General features: G+C 37.7%; 2 protein-coding genes across 2 annotated transcripts in view; one reads left to right on the top strand and one right to left on the bottom strand.

The window, feature by feature from the left end:
- The window catches only part of CEP95 (centrosomal protein 95), a 34,814-nt gene extending 27,428 nt beyond the window's left edge, over positions 1–7,386 (top strand). Inside the window, exons 17-22 of the mRNA XM_070934754.1 lie at positions 432–592; positions 3,796–3,870; positions 4,850–5,002; positions 6,318–6,464; positions 6,545–6,616; positions 7,127–7,386. Coding sequence (XP_070790855.1) covers positions 432–592; positions 3,796–3,870; positions 4,850–5,002; positions 6,318–6,464; positions 6,545–6,616; positions 7,127–7,306 — 788 coding nt within the window. The 3' untranslated portion in view covers positions 7,307–7,386. The remainder of the gene's footprint in view (positions 1–431; positions 593–3,795; positions 3,871–4,849; positions 5,003–6,317; positions 6,465–6,544; positions 6,617–7,126) is intronic.
- Positions 7,387–14,079: 6,693 nt separating this feature from the next.
- SMURF2 (SMAD specific E3 ubiquitin protein ligase 2) overlaps positions 14,080–17,780 on the bottom strand; it is a 71,546-nt gene continuing 67,845 nt past the window's right edge. Inside the window, exon 19 of the mRNA XM_070934753.1 lies at positions 14,080–14,706. Coding sequence (XP_070790854.1) covers positions 14,607–14,706 — 100 coding nt within the window. The 3' untranslated portion in view covers positions 14,080–14,606. The remainder of the gene's footprint in view (positions 14,707–17,780) is intronic.

The following is a 17,780-nucleotide window of genomic DNA, read 5'->3' as shown; positions in this document are numbered from 1 at the left end:
GCTCTAGTTCCACCTTAACCATGAAAGCTGGCTAGTCCAGTCCCTCTCTCTCAGCCCATCTCACCTGACAGGGGTGGTTGTTGTGGGAAAATAAAGGAGGAAGCTGTGTTGGATATGTTCACCACCAAGGTGGAATACAAATAATATTTTTCCATCCCTTTTTAATCTAGTTATAGCTTCTACTCCAAAGTAAGTAGTCCTGTTTAGATGTGTTCACACACAATCTATAGTTTATAAGTAAGAATGTTAAATCAAGTAATGTGATATGCAGTACCATGACCATTAATTAAGTATAAAACAGTAAGCTTAGTCCAGTCTTCCTTAATTATGGTAGCTCCATGATCAGGGAAGAGAGCTGTTTTTAATGGCAACTGAAAGCATAAGGCCCACTCTTCAGCTGTTCATTGCTTAGGTCTGTCTCTTTCTTTCAGTGAAAGTCAAAGAGAACGATCTCTTGCCTCTGCTACTTGAAGATTTTCCTCACATGAACATTTCTCATCCAACAATGAACAAGATGTGGCAACAGCAGCTCTCCCAAATTGAGCAATTCAAATCTCCCAGAGATAGGAACCAGTGGAAACTACAAAATGAAGTGAGTTATCTGCAGGCTCAAGAGAGTCACAGCCTTTCAAAAGTGAGGCACAAAAATGTGCCGGCAATGGCTAAAAGATACAAACATGAGATTTATTTTATTTTATTTTATTTTATTTTATTTATTTTATTTTATTAGATTTCTATACCGCCCTACTCCCGAAGGACTCAGGGCGGTGCACAGCCAAACAATAAAAACACATACAATACAAAATTTAAAAAATAGAATAAAATCAAATTAAATAATTTTGGCCCCGACAAATTTAAAACACCAAACTTTTAAAACCAATTTAAAATTGAATATATAAATACTAAAAGATATTTAAAATTTTAAAAAATCTTTTATAAAAGAGGGGGAAAATTAGGCCAGGCCGGCCTGGTGAAATAGTAAGGTCTTTAAGGCGCGGCGGAAGGTGCGCAGATCCGGGATCCTCCGTATCTCTGGGGGGAGCTCGTTCCAGATAGTAGGTGCCCCCACAGAGAAGGCTCTCCCCCTGGGGGCCGCCAGTCGACATTGTTTGGCTGACGGCACCCGGAGGAGCCCCTCTCTATGGGAGCGTACCGGCCGGTGGGAGGCTATTGGTGGTAGTAGGCGGTCCTGCAAGTACCCGGGTCCTAAGCCATGGAGCGCTTTAAAGGTGGTAACCAAAACCTTGAAGCGCACCCGGAAGACCACTGGGAGCCAGTGCAGCTCGCGCAGGAGAGGTGTTACATGGGAACGCCATGTCGCTCCCATAACCACCCGCGCGGCCGCACTCTGCGCCAGTTGGAGCCTCTGGGTGCTCCTCAAGGGGAGCCCCATGTAGAGAGCGTTGCAATAGTCCAGGCGGGAGGTGACAAGGGCATGAGTGACCGTGCGTAACGAGATGAAAGTCCCATGCACTAACCAGGACTACAGGTAGTCCTCGACTTGCAAAACAGTTTAATGACTGTTCAAAGTTACAATGGCACTGAAAAAAGTAACTTGTGGCCGTTTTTTAATTCTTAATGAACATTGCAGCATCCCCATGGTCACGTGATCAAAATCCAGACACTTGGAAACTGACTCATATTTGCAGTGTCCTGGGGTCATGTGATCACCTTTTGTAACCTTCTGACAAGCAAAGTCAATGGGGAAGCTAGATTCACTTAACAATCGTGTTACTAACTTAACGGTTGCAGTGAGTCAAGAAAGGTCCTAAAATGGAGTAATGCTCACTTAACAATTGTCTTGTTTAGCAACATAAATTTTGGGCTCAATTTTGGTCATAAATTGAAAACTGCTTGTACTGATGGTACTCTTATTTTTTTTGGGGGGGGCACGTTTTTAAAGGCAATGAATTGGCTTAGGAGAGTCTGAGATTTTTCTTTTCTTTTTTTTAATATATGTTTTATTGGTACATTGTTTCTTTAAAAACAAAAAAACCATGTCTATCTGAACAACATATTGTCTGGGCATAATTAATTTTGAGTAAAAGTACAACAATAACCATAATCATGCTAGTAATCTTAATAAACATATCAATATTAATCATAAAATAATAAAATAGTTTGTCCATCTTACTATCTCTTTAAATTCTCTTTAAATTCTAACCTCTGTTTTTGTTCATTAACCATTGGTAAAATATATCCCATGTTAAAAAGTAATCTATTTCTTCCTTTTCTTTTATCTTAAGTATCTGTCTATCTCAGCACATTCTAATTTTTTTTTAAATTACACTTTCATCTGTCAGGACCTCTTCATTTTTCCATTGTTGTGCAAACACTATTCTTGCTGCTGTTACTACATGCAAAATTAAATATGTATTCCCTTTATTATACTGTTCTGGTAGTATCCCCAGCAGAAATATTTCTGGTTTCAAAACTATATGTTGTTTTATAATTTTTTCTAACCAGGTATGTATTTTAGTCCAATATTTTTTTTGCTTTTGGGCATGTCCACCACATGATAATATTAACCTAGTATCTGATTACACTTGCAACATTTAGTTGATAAGTTTTCAAACACCTTTGCTAGCCTCGCTTGTGGTAAATGCCATCTATAAAACATTTTGTATAGATTTTCCTTATAGGCCATTGATATTGTTAATGTACAGTTTCTATCCCACAATTTCTGCCATTTGTCTAGTTCTATTGGATAACCAAAGTTTTTAGCCCATCATATCCATTGTTTCTTTCACTTGCTCTTCTTCCATTTTAATACTCAGTAAGTAGCTATAAATTGTTTAAATTAATTTTTCATCTGTCCCTACTAATATCTGGTCTAGTTCTGTTGGTTCTTTGTAAAAACCATACATTCTTGAATCTTTTTCATATCTTGATTGTATTTGCACATATGGCCACCATGCTAAATCGATCCCTTGATTAATTAGTTCTTGTTTGGATTTAAGTTCCCCTTTATCATTCAAAATGTCCTTATACCTTACAATTTTTCCCATATTAATCACATTCGGATGAATCAGTGCCTCCATCATGGAGAGCCAGACTGGTATTTTTATATAGTGCCCTTCTTTAATTTTCCCCCAAACTAGCAGTAATGTATTTCTAACAAGGTGTCTTTGAAAACATTCATGTATTTTATTTTTCCCATACCATAAAAAGGCATGCCACCCCAGTTGGAGATCATGTCCCTCCAAAGTTAATGAGATTCTTCATTCAACCAGAGCTTTATTCTTATAGGCTGATGTCACTTGATCACTTTGTGACATTGAAAAAGGAAGGAAATGGGGAAGCAGTAATGGAGAAAATGGATTACAAATCCTGATGAAAGCACAGGGAGTAGTTGAAAGTGGGGAGAAATAAGAGTGGGTTGTTTTTAGGAGGAGGAAGGAGTATGAGGTGTGTTTGCCACCTTGAGTTACTTATACTATGTAATAAGGGTGGGATAAATACATAAAATGCATCTGCCTTCAAATGTGAGTTCAGACTTTCTGTGAGTAATCCATGATGATTGGGGATGTTGGAAGTTATAGTCCAGGCTGGCATAGAAACTATTCAGCAAGTGTCTCTGGAAGAGAGTAGATCAAGGTGGAGAAATCTTTCTTGAGAGCTGCTAAATTGGTTAATATGCAGAGGGTTGATAAGTGAATGAAAAATAATGATTTAAAAGAAATCTGTGGGGTCCTTGGTGCTCTCTGAGCTTGATTGTTTTCTTGCAAACATTTCATTACCCAGGTAGGTAACATCATCAGTGCTGCATGAATGAAATCTATGTACTTCTTTCAGGTATTGGAAACACTGAAGAAGCACAATCTACTTGTGGATCTTCTTAAGAGAGAGCAGGCTCACAACAGGAGATTGGTATATGTGGAAACAAGCTAATATATTGATGATAATTTAATTTTTAAATGTATTTGTAGGCAGCCTTTCTGATCTGTATCCATGCAAGACAGTGGAGGAGAAAATATAAGTCCAAGAATAGAACAGTATAATCTATACTGTTCTATACTATACTATACTATACTATACTATACTATACTATACTATACTATACTATACTATACTATACTATACTATACTATACTATACTAATATCTATAGTTAATCAATCAAAACACAATTCCTTCTAACAATATATTAGAACATTATTTGGTCTCTATAAAAATATAGCGCTATGCGAATAAAGATATAATAAATTAAAACACAGTCATTTGCCGTTGTAAACTGCTGTGGTCTTCTCTTCAGTGGCATGCAACTTTCCAATATATAATTGGCAATAGCACTTAGACTTATATACTGCTTCATATACTGCTTTCAATCTGGGTCCTCATTTTACTGACCTTGGAAGGATGGAAAGTTGAGTCAATCTTGAGCTGGTCAGGATTAAACTCCTGGCTAGGGGCAGAGTTAGCCTGCAATACTGCATTCTAACCATTGCGCCACCCGAACTCACAATTGGGACTAAAACTGAACAATCCGTTGTGAAAAACATCAGCTATTAGAAAGTAATCCCTTGCCATACAGAGTGGAACATTTAAGACTTCAAGCTGAAAGCAGGGCATCTTCCAAATGCACCGGGGCCTAGTAGGGTCTCAGTCCTAGGAATCATTCCCCAACAAGTCTGGAGCTTGACAAATTCCAGCATCTGCTTCCGTGCCAATCAGAAACCTGACACACTGGAGCACTGCCACTTTTCCAGCCAAAGCTGCACACCATAGGAAAGGGGAGAAGCATCATGCCCTCAGAGCATTGCTTAAATATTTGCAGAAAACAGGGGCTGCTTCCCTCCTTGATCCTCAGGGAATCTTAATAGCTTTTCCTCTTTGGGTTTGTTTTTCAGCAAGAGTTTAGGCAGCGCATTGAGAGGCAGAAATGTACACAGAATAAAATGAGGGAGAGACGCCAGCAGATTGCCCGAGCCAAAAAATACTATCAAGATTACAGAGTTCAGCTGCGTGCCAAGATGATGAGGACCAGAACGCGGGAGGAAAGGGTAAGTTAGGGATCTCACTCTGCAGATTGAGAGAGTTTGGGTCAGTTTACAATGTTTTCAGCGTGATGTGGTTGCAACTGTGAATCCACCAACCCTCATTTCAACAGCAGATTAGGAATGCCTACATTAGGTGGTTGAGTGCCATCAGCTAGTATGATGAATTTGGGAGGTGCTTAGATGTTGAAGTTGCCTCGTACCATTTGTTAATCAAGAAAAGTAGAGAGGATTACATCCTGGAAAGGCATCTTTGTGGTGAGAACACTGTACCAAAAATGTCAGAGGGAAGTTTTAGTAAGTGAACTTAAAAGTTTGAGCCAACTTATCTACTTGAATTTCCTATGCTGCTACTGCCTCAAAAAGTTATTACAGATAGTCGTTAATTTAAAACCATTAATGACTCTTTGAAGTTACAGTGGCACTGGAAAAAAGACTTTTGATCATTTGTCACACGACCATTGCAGCATCCTCCGGGTCACATGATCAAAATTTGGACACTTGGCAACTGGCAGGTATTGATGATGGTTACAGTGTCCAGGGTCATTTCATTACCTTTTGTGACCTTCTGATAAGCATTGGGGAATTCAATGGGGAAGCCAGATTCACTTATCAACTATGTTACTAACGAAACAACTTCATTGATTCATTTAATAATTAAAATGGGGCAAAACTCATTTAACAGTTGTCTTGCTTAGCAACAGAAATTTTGGGCTCAATTGTGGTCATAAGTCGAGGACTACTGTCCTGGGAGTTCAGTAAAAGGTAGATATGCATAAACATAGTGAATTAACTAGTTGAAAGGAAATGATCTGTTAATTGATTTGATTGATTGTGATTCAGGTTGATGAAGAGTAGATTATTTATGGAAAACATCTTGGGTTATTGCTGCTCCCTCTTGCTAGCTTTTTTAAACAATTCAACAGTCCCAATTGCTACATCCTTTGCATCACAAGGGCATAGAATAAGAATTTTGATCTTGTAGCATATTTTATATTATGAAGTTCCTAATCTGCAAAGTTTTATAGTAAGTGTTACAACTCCCAATGAGTTTTCCATTTCTGCTCAAGGATAATTTGATAAGGATAGAAGGATTTCCTATGGGAATAAGGAATTACCTATAAAGTGCCTGGATAGCGCTCATTGAGACAAAGCCACCGTCAGTTAAAATTGTCAAAAGGGAAACTAAGATTATACACTGCATATGACTTTGTGACAAAGTTGGACTTGGGCTGTGTCTAAAAATAGTTAAGTTCCCCTGAAATTATTTTTTTTAAACAAAGCTGTTCTTATGCTTGTTAATGGAATGTCATTTTGGTAGATATTTAAACAACTGTTTGAAGAAGGCTTGGAAATTCAAAAGCAAAGATTTCTTGAGTTGAGGTCATATGCCAAGGAAAAACGTGCTGAACAAAAGAAGCAGTATCAAGATGAACTGCAATCCATGGAAAACTATTACAAAGATCAGGTAGGCTTCCTCTTGATATCATAAAGATGGTGCTTAATCTATCGCAGTCCATTATTATTTTTTCTTTCACTTTCCTTTAGTTTGCAATGCTGGCTGAAGCTGTTTCAGAAGAACGTCGAGAAATCCAAACCAGAGAGCGAGCACATACCCAGGTAAGTCTTCTCCCATAGAGAGGAAATCTGCATTCTTTCTTCAGCGCTTTGAAGATGACTCCCAAATGTTGCAGTTGAATTTGTACACAAGAAGACATGGTGGCGTGGTGGTTAGAATGCAGTATTGCAGACTGACTCTGCCCGCTGCCAGGAGTTCGCTTCTGACCGGCTCAAAGTTGACTCAGCCTTCTATCCTTCTGAGTTTGGTAAAATGAGGACCCAGATTATTGGGGGCAATAGGCTGACTTTGTAAAACCGCTTAGAGAGGGCTGTAAAGCACTGTGAAGCGGTATATAAGTCTAAATGCTATTGCTAAATGCTATTAATCTGACAAAGGGGGAAATTATTATATAGATTTAATTATATTTAAAACTATAATAAATAAATGGCCCAACCTCTTTTTGGAGTATTTTGCTCAGCCTGAGAATTATGCGCACTTTTCCTGTAAAGTTTTAGAACTATAATTGAATAGGGAAATGGCTCAGCATAATCCTAATGGTTTCTTTTCAGACATTAAGTAAAGTGAAACGTGAACTGAGATCCAAGCTGGAGAAAGAGATTAAAGAACTGCAGGACATGATCACACATGATGATGATGATTTGTTTTTCCGAGAACTAGAAGCTGATCGGCTGAAATCCAGACTCTTGGTGGCTTCTTTTCAGTGCAGCAAGAACTATCTGTTTCTTTAAAAGCCTGGAATGCTTGTATCATAACTATATGGCTTTTTTCAAGGAGACCGGGATCAAAACTATAAAATTAGTGGTTTAGTTTCCTGCCCCAAGACCAAGATTAAGTTGATGTTATGAAAATATTGCACTGATATTTTCAAAACAAATGGTTTTAAAGACTTTGTCAATAAAGATTAGCTTCCTTATAATCAAAATTCAACTATCTCCGAGTGTAACTTCTGTGGCCAAATTCTATTTTGCTCCTGTAAATTGCTATCACAGATTGGGCTAATGTAAAAAGCAAAACAAAAACAAATTGTAGGTTATGGCACTTGAATATTCCCAGGTATCGCTGTCAAACTTGCCTGACTGGTCATAGTTTGCTGTATTTTTTTCCTCCTCCATTTTGAAGATGGCGATATTTGCTCTTCTCATATCATCTGGCCCTTGTCTAATTTACCAGATGTTCTTAATTATATATAAAGTGTTAGCTAGACCAACAGCACTGTAAGATGCAATTAATTTGGAAGTCATTCAAGGCAAAGAGGTATTCCCTAACCATGTCTTATATGTCAATCCTGTTGTTTCATCCTGCCCTTTGGTTTTCTACTGAAACACATAGTTAGTTAGTTGCTTGTTGGAGAATTTTTCTACTATATAACATTTTATGAGTATTGTATCTCATATACTTTATTAGATGAAGAATCTTCAGGGACTCTATCTTTATTTCTCCAGGTACTAATGGATAATGGAGATCTGTTATAAATATTACTTACCTAATGGAATTGTTGGGAAAAGTTCTTCTCTGCAGAGCTATGCTTTTAGATGGCTGTATCTTCTTTCAGGCAAAAAATGTGAGAAAAACTTTTTAACATACCTTTTCCTATCCATTGGAGATAAATCTCTTTAAAGAGTGAAACTAAAAGTAGGCCAGCTGTAAGAGCTGGGTTTAGGCAAGTTCTGCGGTAGAAACACTTAGCCTGCTCATCCATGTTTTGGCTGAGATGTAATTTGGGAAACAGTGTTGCAGTGCTTCTTTCTCTGGCAAATTCCAGTCATTTGGCAAATTCCATGTCCATCTGTTGTCAGATATGGAGAGGTCCAATCCAAATCCACTGGTTTGTGGAGTGCCACAAGGCTTGACACTCGCCTCTCCTGTAGGATAGCTACACTAAAACCACTGGTTGAGGACATGCATTGATCTGGAGTCAACTAGTAGCAGTATGCTGCTAATACTCAACCAGATACCTTGTTAAAAGTCTGTAGAGTTTCTGAATCATCCAGGACATGGTTGTCCCAAAGGTGCTTTTTTTCAGGAGGCAACTGGACTTTCCAGTTTTTTCTTTTGAAGACATTTTGCTTCTCATCCAAGAAGCTTCTGACAGGATAGTGGGGAATGGAAGGATTGATATTCCTTGCAGACAACTAGTAATTTACATCATTTTAGAGGGTTGTTGAAGCACTTGGAGGTTTATCTATGTCCTCTGGGTCACCTGAGTAGCGCTCCTGGTTCCTGTTGTCTGCAATTTTTCCCCCTGGAAATCCATTCCTACTCCCACACCTTCCAAAGGGTGTTCATCCCAAATTGTATAGCAATAGATACCTTGTTCTTTGTGCCCAAAGGCTATTTGGATCTGGATGAGTAAGAACAGGCTTCTGTTTAACCCTGGCAAAACCAAGTGGCTATGGTTTCACAGTTATACTGTGGTTCTCCATCTTTATGTATCAGGTTATACTTCCTTTAACAACTGGTGCCCAATTGAGGATCATCCTCAAGGTTGACTCAGCCTTTCATCCTTCCAAGGTCGGTAAAATGAGGACCCAGATTGTTGGGGGCAATCTGCTGACTGTAAACTGCTTAGAGAGGGCTGTAAAGCACTATGAAGTAGTATATAAGTCTAAGTGCTATTGCTCTCTTAGGTGCATGGCTTCTGCTTGATAAGAAGGTGGCAGCTGTGATCAGGAAAGTACCAGCTTATCTGATGCTCCGATTGCAGCATTTTCTGGAGTGTTTTCTTCTCACAGTTTTCCATGAGTTCTATGTAAGGCTGTATTTGAAGTTCATGTGGAAGCTACAGTTAATCCAGAATGCAGTAGCATGAGCAATTATAGTTTCGCCTTTCTGTGGTCATTCCCACCTCTGCTAACCATTGCCAGTGAACTGGTTGCAATTCAAGATGCCAGTTATCACCTGCAAAACTCTAGCATAGGGAGTGGCTGAGGGACCATTGCTCTCCCATCATGTGACAGAGCTGGCATGTTTTGAGTACTATCCATTTATTAACCAATGCCATCTGATAGGACCCAGAAAGTGTCCCATATCTGCCACGGCACCTGTTCTCTTGAATTGCATCTCCCCAGAAGTTCAAACCACCCAATTCTGCAAGCCTTTTTTCACAATCATTGAAGTCTTAGCTCTGGGATAGACTGGTGGTGTGTCCATTTAGTGTATATTGTATAGTTTGGCAAGTGTATGTGGGTTTTTTCCTCATATGGTTAGGTGTATTATGGTTGGTTCTTATTTTAAGGTATTGCATTTAATTTTAATTTATACATTATCCAGAATCAGTGCTAAGTTGAGTGATCTTATAAATCAAATAAATACATTTTGCTATATCAAGGCCAAACGTGCAATTATAATTCCTTGTATTTGCAAAAGAAGGGGCACCAGAAACTTTTGCTGCTGAAAATCTAAAGCTCTTTTATTTGAAAAAAAAAATGAAATATTTCAGGGTATATTCTACCTATAAAGTGCTGCTATTTTAACACCTCAACTACCATATCATGACGATTAGGGTGAAGTGATTATAATTGTTCTTCCACATTTTTACTGTTGTGCTGGACTCAGCAATCTGAATAGTACAAATAGATAATATTTTGTGTAATATCTCTGAGTTATACAATGCCAAGACATGTAGAAAGAAAAATCTTGAAAGGGAAATCTGTTGCCAGGCTTTGAACACACACATTGTCTCTGGGAATATAGTGGAAAAAAACCTCCCCTTTCTCCTTCTATCTTAGTTTCTGCAAATGGCAGAATTTGATCTCAGCAGGGTATTAAAAATGTGACAACAAAAACAGGAACGCAGCGGAAAACCTTACCGACTGTATTCTCCCCTTTAAAAAAATTACAAATGTAAATATTTGACATAGAAACTCAAAGTCAACATCAGCCAATGGACAGTGGAATGATGCCTCCAAGGTTAGCCGTATTCCTATACAGGATTTCTGTGATTTCTTAAAACTACTAAGAAAATCACGATTATTTTATTTAAAAAAAAACAACAATTTTTAAACAGCATTCAATTTTATTGCTCAGTTTCTGCAGGACTTCTGTGATTTCTTAAAACTACTAAGATCACTTGTTATTTAAAAGTAAAAAAACAAACAACTTTTAAAACCTTTGATGCTGTGACAGTGCAAACAGCATTCAATTTTATTGCTCAATTTCTGCATGGGTACATACTCAAAAAAATTTATACAGATGTATTGTTAAAGCTCATGTAACAGCTTGGTGAAAATACAATATCAATGCTAAACACATTCTGTAATAAATACAATAGAAATGGAACTGAAACATGTGTCAGTTTGTGGCAGAAGGAAGTATACCAAATATAGGTTTGTTTTAGTAGGACAGAACTTTTAGGATTTGGCAGAGTCAGAAATCTTCTAAATAAACAGTATGTCTTAAGTACAAATTGAACCTGTTAACTATATAGTGCAGTTCGAAGTTTGTAGCAGTGATGTCATGCTACATTACAAATGTGATTACAAAAGCAGAAGTTCCTTCTGTTAATGCAGCCAGTTTAACTGCACCACAGGTTTAATGATATAGTGTTGCAGAATAAAAATTAAAAAACAAAAACAAAAAATCTCTGTGCTCTGGACTCTAGTACAAACACAAATGTTTGGTAAAAATAAAAATCAGTTTAGAGAAACTGAACCTATGTGCAAAAAATAGAATACATACTGTACAAAGCACCATTACAAAACTTTACACCTAGAAATTAAACTTGAAAATGTGTCTTGAGTACTTAATCACAGAATCCTAGCAAATTGTCACTATTCATTTTAACGCATTCATTCCTGCAAAAAAACAACAACATGGAAATGTGAGGTGGCATCTCTCAACTATTCAATCCACGTTCAGAATTGATGAAGAAATCCTATGGGAAAACGGGTGCACTGGAAATAAATATTCACATTTAAACCTAGGGTAAAAATCCAAAGGTCCAGCATCATATTTAGCACTGGGAAAAGAGGCATTGGCTATACATCTGCAACAGATGGGCTGAGAAGAGCTTCCGGTAAGTTGTGTGCTTTAAAGCTTTTAATGGTTTTTATGCAGATAAAAAGGCACTCAGAAGACCTGAGAATTCTATTTGCATTCGTCTGCTCAGTGTTGGTTCAAGCAAGATGCAGGTATAGTTTAATTTTGCCTAATACATAGAGAATTAGACTAGTGCTGTAATAGAAAGTTCTCTGAACACAATTTAAAGTAGAGCAACAATGCAGTCACTGTTCAAAAACATAAGTTTTGTAATTGGACCAGGTTGGATTTGCCTTTTCCCAAACTTAACACCCCATTGTCTTGTCGACAAATTCTTTCAGCTCTCAATTTCCACTCTTAAGATTGCTAGGTTTCATCCTATTCAAAATGAGGCATCTTAGACAAGACAAGACATGGCAATTACTGCCAATCTAATGGTAAGTCTGCAGAAAAGGAGGAACAGGCAGGTTTTCCTTATGGAGCAAGAAACAAGGTGGGTTTTAGATACAATCTAGTTATCCAAGAAGCTCCTGAGGAGTTCATGTACATACAAAAGAAAAGACCTGAATGGTCAGTTATAAAAGGCAGGAATCCACCTTTGGAGGTGCTCAGCACTCAGTGCTCAATGGTGTATGAAAACCAAGGCTCCATAAGTTCTTCATTCAACATCTAGAAAATAAATCAATGCTATTCCTGAAACCTGAAAGATAAACTGAAAAAGGCAGAGATTATCCCAGAGATGATCTGAAGGAAAAAAATAACAACTTCAGACAGGCACAAAAGAAGATATCCTAACTGGGAATAAGGGCTTGTTCCTTATCAGCTTCAAAATTATTTTATTGGGAGCGGATAAACTTGTGCTCAACAGATACTTTGTAGGAAACTTTCTGATTGTGCTGACTGGAATCACTAGAAGGTAAAATCCAAAACATCTGAAGGGCAACCAGCTCCCTACTCTGGAACTAAGCTGCCACACATGCCTCAGTAGCAGGCTTTGAATAACTGTAATGCTGCAGAGCCCATAAACAGTAATCTAATCTACCAGAAACTTTATTGGTTCTGTTCAACTATGAATCAAATAGACCATCTATCATCACCAACTCCCATACTACAATTGTCTAATTTGTGCAATTGCTTCTTATTCCAATATTTCTGCCTTTTTGCATTAACAAAGGTACCATGAAATTCTTTCAAGAAGAAACAGTCAAATTAAAACTACACTTTATCCTCGAAATGCAGTATGTGCCTGATGGAACCGGCAATTGCCATACAAACCTGCTGGACTCCAGGATCAACATTTGGACCAAGTCAGAAAAGAAACACTACATATAGTGAACATGCTTTGCCCTTCTTGCCTTTCCTTCACATTCTTTTAAAACATTTTCTTAAAAATCGACCAGCAAAGCTACGCAGTTTCCAAAGTGTAATTGGCACTCTTGATTATCAGTCTAATAATAATAATAATAATGAAGTGGTGGCTTACAATTAGTTCTTAGAGCATGCATTGCATTGTTTACTGTCCCTTGACTGTGGAAAGGTAAGCAGCTGAACTTTTTAAGTTTGCAGCATTGCTGAATGAGGGCTAATTCAACACATGCAAGCTCCACTTTAATTTGCCACATAGGACATATGGAAAATATTAGCATTAACCATAAACATACTGATTATGACACTCAGCAGTTTTTATACCAGCTATTGTTCTTGTCATAGCAGCCACACGGAATTACACGGTAAATTTCAATATGTGAGCATCTTCAACAAACGTACATCTTATCAATTAAGGACTGTTCAAATGTATATATAAATTACCAGTATTAGAAGATGCCTTTTGTTTTTTAAGCATTCCACACATGCTTGCATTAAAACAAAGGCAAATTCCTATGTATCTGAGCCAGCTGCTTAATGTAACACATTATACCACATCAGTATTTCATCGCTGAATCAACTATATTGTGGGGGGGCAGGAGAGGGGGTGTTTCCTTACTTGTCCTTATCACAAACTCATTGACTGCAAGCAGTTCAAAGTAAAAGCAATTTTATCTGGATCAGATTATTGAGCAATATACAGTGCAGGCTGGTTGTATATGAACGTAAAAGCTTTGGTTGATTTGACATCCACAGAGTGTTTTGAACAATCAACTGATGATTTATGAAGGCTAATGATATCATCCATATATATCTAGGAGTCTAAAAAAATGCAGCAGTTCCATTTAAAATGGAAAGCAATTTTTTTAAAAATACGCCTCAAGTATTGACTTTTTACAAAAACGCTCATTTAAAAAATGCTGAACGCCTACATTTTTAAAAAGGGCTTTCCACATTTACCACAAAGTACTGTACCAAATGCAGTGCAATTTAATTCAGATAAGATTCTGCTAGAGAAATCTGACTGAAGATCCAAACCTTATAAATCATGCTTGAGAAATATAAAAATCCTGACAAAGGACCACTGAAATTGAACTTATAACACAGAATAAAATCATTGCACTGTATAAGAAAATACAGTTTATACTGTGAAGTGGCCTTACTTTAAAAGGTTTGTGATTCGTTTAGCCAATTTTATGCAAAAGTTAGAATAATCAAAATACTTTATTTTAAAAAATAGCAAGTACAGGTGCTATTCAGGTGCTATTCAGAATCACATTTATATAAGTCAGCTGGAATGTGGCTTGTACCAAGAGCTGTCCCTTGGACCTCTGATAGTAGAAATCAGGTAAGCAAACAGATCGGATCACCTTTTACAAAAATAGTAGTCTTCTTTCAAAGAGAATACTGCTTAATTGTTGAAATGAAGGAAAAGTCAGCATTCTGCATGTTCAAGATACTAGTTTTTAATAGCAGCTGAATTATTCCTTGGCAGGAGCCACAGAACATTTTCTTGAATGAAGAATTCCAAAAATGGTCCTTTCCCTCATATTGTCCTCTAGTACGAGAAGGAAAAAAAAAAAAGGGGGGGGAGTTTCCTATATTTCAAGCATTTATTGTATCATGGCTGAGGAAAGGATTTTCTGCTTGGAGTATAAATTCAGTTCCACGCAGGTCTGCAAGTGATCATTCCACGGCAAACCCACATGTTTCTTCAATGGCGGTTAGCAGCTTTTCATAGAGCTTCTCATAGCTTTCGTAAGGAGGAATGTCTATCCGATTGAAGCTGTAAGCAAACAACAAAGAAGAAGCATTTCAATTTATAATGTTGATGACTCAAAAAAGCAATGCAACTAATACTGATTAATGAAGGTGAGCTTCATATTTTAATGGTGGGTGTGTTATTAAGAACACAGCTCCCCCCAGGACTGTTTTATGGGATAAAACTAGACCCAACTAACAGAAGACAGGTATTGGAACAACGTAAATAAAACTGGCTATCTATAACTTGATATTATTGATCATCTATGAATCCCCACAAATAGGTTATGCATTTTGCAAAGCTCATTTAGAAACTTTTAGAACAGCATCCTCCAACCTTCGGGCACCGGGGATCAATTCTGTGAGAGAGGTTTATCTATGGACCAGAGGGGGCGTGGTTTTGTGTACTGCCTGCATCCCATAGGTGGGACTTTGCTTGTTTATGCGGCCTGGTTTCTGACATGCCACAGACTGGTGCCCGTCCATGGACTGGGATTGGGGACCCCTGATTTAGAGCCTAGTGACAGTTTGGTCAAGTTGTAACAGAGTTGGATTAGTGGGGAGACCCAGGTTCATGCCTACTCTCAACCACAGAGATTCACTTTGGGCCCGTCACTCACTCTTAGCTCTCCCTTCCTCACAGAATTCTTCCACAGCAGTAGGGAAACACAGACTTTGTTCTTCACTGAATAGTGAATAGTGAAGCCAAGGCAAAATAAAATAAAAATAAAAATTTCCCTCTATAAAAGATTCTTGATGTGGCAAGAAATTCAGAGTACAGTAGTTGGTTTTACCAACTTGCTTTCTTCAATAAATCTGGAATCATAAGGATGAGGATTGACAAACAAATAGTATATTGTAAACATGGTTCTTGCTTATCAGTTACAACTGGGACCAGCAACTCAGCAACTCAGTTGCTAAAGTACAGGAAAAATTTGCTAGAGACCACTCTGCTAGAGAAAAGTTCCCTGAGAATGGATTCCAGCATGAGTCCGATAGCTTGGATAACTGAACCTCTGGTTCTGGTGACTGACCCAGATTGGATCCTACATTAAAAATTGCTACATGAAAAATGATATAACATGCCAAACTTATATCTTTTTTTATTTTATTTTTATTTTATTTTAAATTTATATACCGCCCTTCTCCCTGAGGACTCAGGGCGGTGTACAGCCAGAATTAAAAAACATGAAATACAAATATTAAAAACAATTAAAATATTAAAACAATTAAAATATATATAAATTTGGCCCAAAATTAAATATTAAACCAATTAAAACATTTAAAATTTCTTCTTAAGCCAGCCCGGCTTGCTGGAAAAAGTGGGTTTTAAGGGCACGGCGGAAGGCACTGAGGTCTTGGATTCTCCTTATCTCTGGGGGCAACTGATTCCAGAGGGTAGGTGCCCCCACAGAGAAGGCCCTCCCCCTGGGGGTCACCAGCCTGCATTGATTGGCTGATGGCACCCTGAGGAGGCCCTCTCTGTGGGAGCGCACGGGACGATGGGAGGTCGTTGGTAGCAGCAGGCGGTCTTGAAGATAGCTAGGCCCGATGCCATGGAGCGCTTTAAAGGTGATAACCAGCACCTTGAAGCGCATCATTTCTGTTTTGGTTGTTAAGCAAATCACAAGGCCCTTAAAGTAAGGTATCACATGACAATGGCTTGTGATTTCACATCTGCATTCTCCATTAATTCTGTTTGTTGAAAAGTGGTTGTGAAGCTCGCAAATAACAATCATGTGACTGCAGGACACGGCGACAGCCGTAAATGCAAGGATTGGTCACAGAACTGGGGGTTTTTTAAACTCTTGTAATGGTTGTTAATACAGTTGATAAACAAGAACTACTTGTACCAGGTGTTCTAAATGTCACTTTTGTAAATATATTATGTGAATTTACTGTATGAATTTACGCTAGTGCAAAAAATAAAATTAATAACCCATCTAAGAGTGGGGAGTTTGTTTCTTTATTGCCTTGTGAAATGTGACCTTAAGGGTAAAGATTGTGAAAAAAAAGGTCAAGAGTGCATTGATATGCACCTTTCCAAGGATTTTGAGGAAGAGCTGAAGGAAGTTAAAAGAAAGAAAATTAAAGAATTTAAAGTTATCACCACAAATAATGTGAAGACCAGAGGCATGGGTGCTGCTCTTAACTCTGTGGCATACATAGTGGGCAGAGTCCCCACCAGAGATCCAAACAAAATTGGGTAGAGATGCATAATCTTTATATATAAATCATAGAGCTAATGATGACGAAGCAACATACACCATCCCAGGATCGAAATAAAATACAGAAAACAAAACAATCATCTGGAACTCTTGGGATAAGCCACCAAATAAATGATAAAAGTTTATTTCCAATAGGTACACCTGGATTGAGTGTCAGAGTTCCACCTATACACCTACTTTTTGGATTTCACTCACATGGTATTAGCCATTCTGAATGTAAACATGGACAGATGCAGATAATTGGCAAAATTGCTTGCCTATTTTGTCCTCCAAAATGAAACACTGGAATGACATTAAAGAAATTCTCGTCCAATAAGTAATCAGTTTATATTACTGCACCAAAGTTTGTAAAATGTGATCTGGCAATTCACATGCAAATTCTGTGATCTGTACAGTTTCTCAGCTCACACATTGATGTTCTCACAAAGAACCTCTTAATTGTGATTCAAGTGGCTTAAAATGAGTATACTATGTAAGTTATCTAAATGAGTGGTAAAATATTTGGATTCTCTTTGCATGTAGATAGAGTTTGTTGACACTTTTCACAGTTTGAATCTTGACAGCCAGGTGCCCGAGATTACTTAAACAAAGAGCATCGGACAATTGTATTTTACAAACTGGAGGAGGACTTTAGCTTACCTAATTCTGGAGGATTAGTTTACCTAAAAGCTAATCAATTTTCAAAAATATTTTAAAAATAAGGTAGTGCTTTATGAAGTTACAAACATGGCTGAAAAATTGCTTATCACAACGTGACACACAGATTACATTAATACAGATAGTCCTCAATTTACAATTGAGCCCAAAATTTATGTTGTTAAGTGAGAAATTTGTTAAGTGACTTTTGCCCCACATTTTTACAACTTTTGCC

Source organism: Pituophis catenifer, unplaced genomic scaffold, assembly GCF_029215685.1.
Source record: "Pituophis catenifer annectens isolate HBS135680 unplaced genomic scaffold, rPitCat1.0.hap2 SCAF_2, whole genome shotgun sequence".
Classification (NCBI taxonomy): Eukaryota; Metazoa; Chordata; class Lepidosauria; order Squamata; family Colubridae; genus Pituophis; species Pituophis catenifer.
Note: the sequence above shows the minus strand (reverse complement) of the source record. Positions and strands in the feature narration are given on the sequence as shown.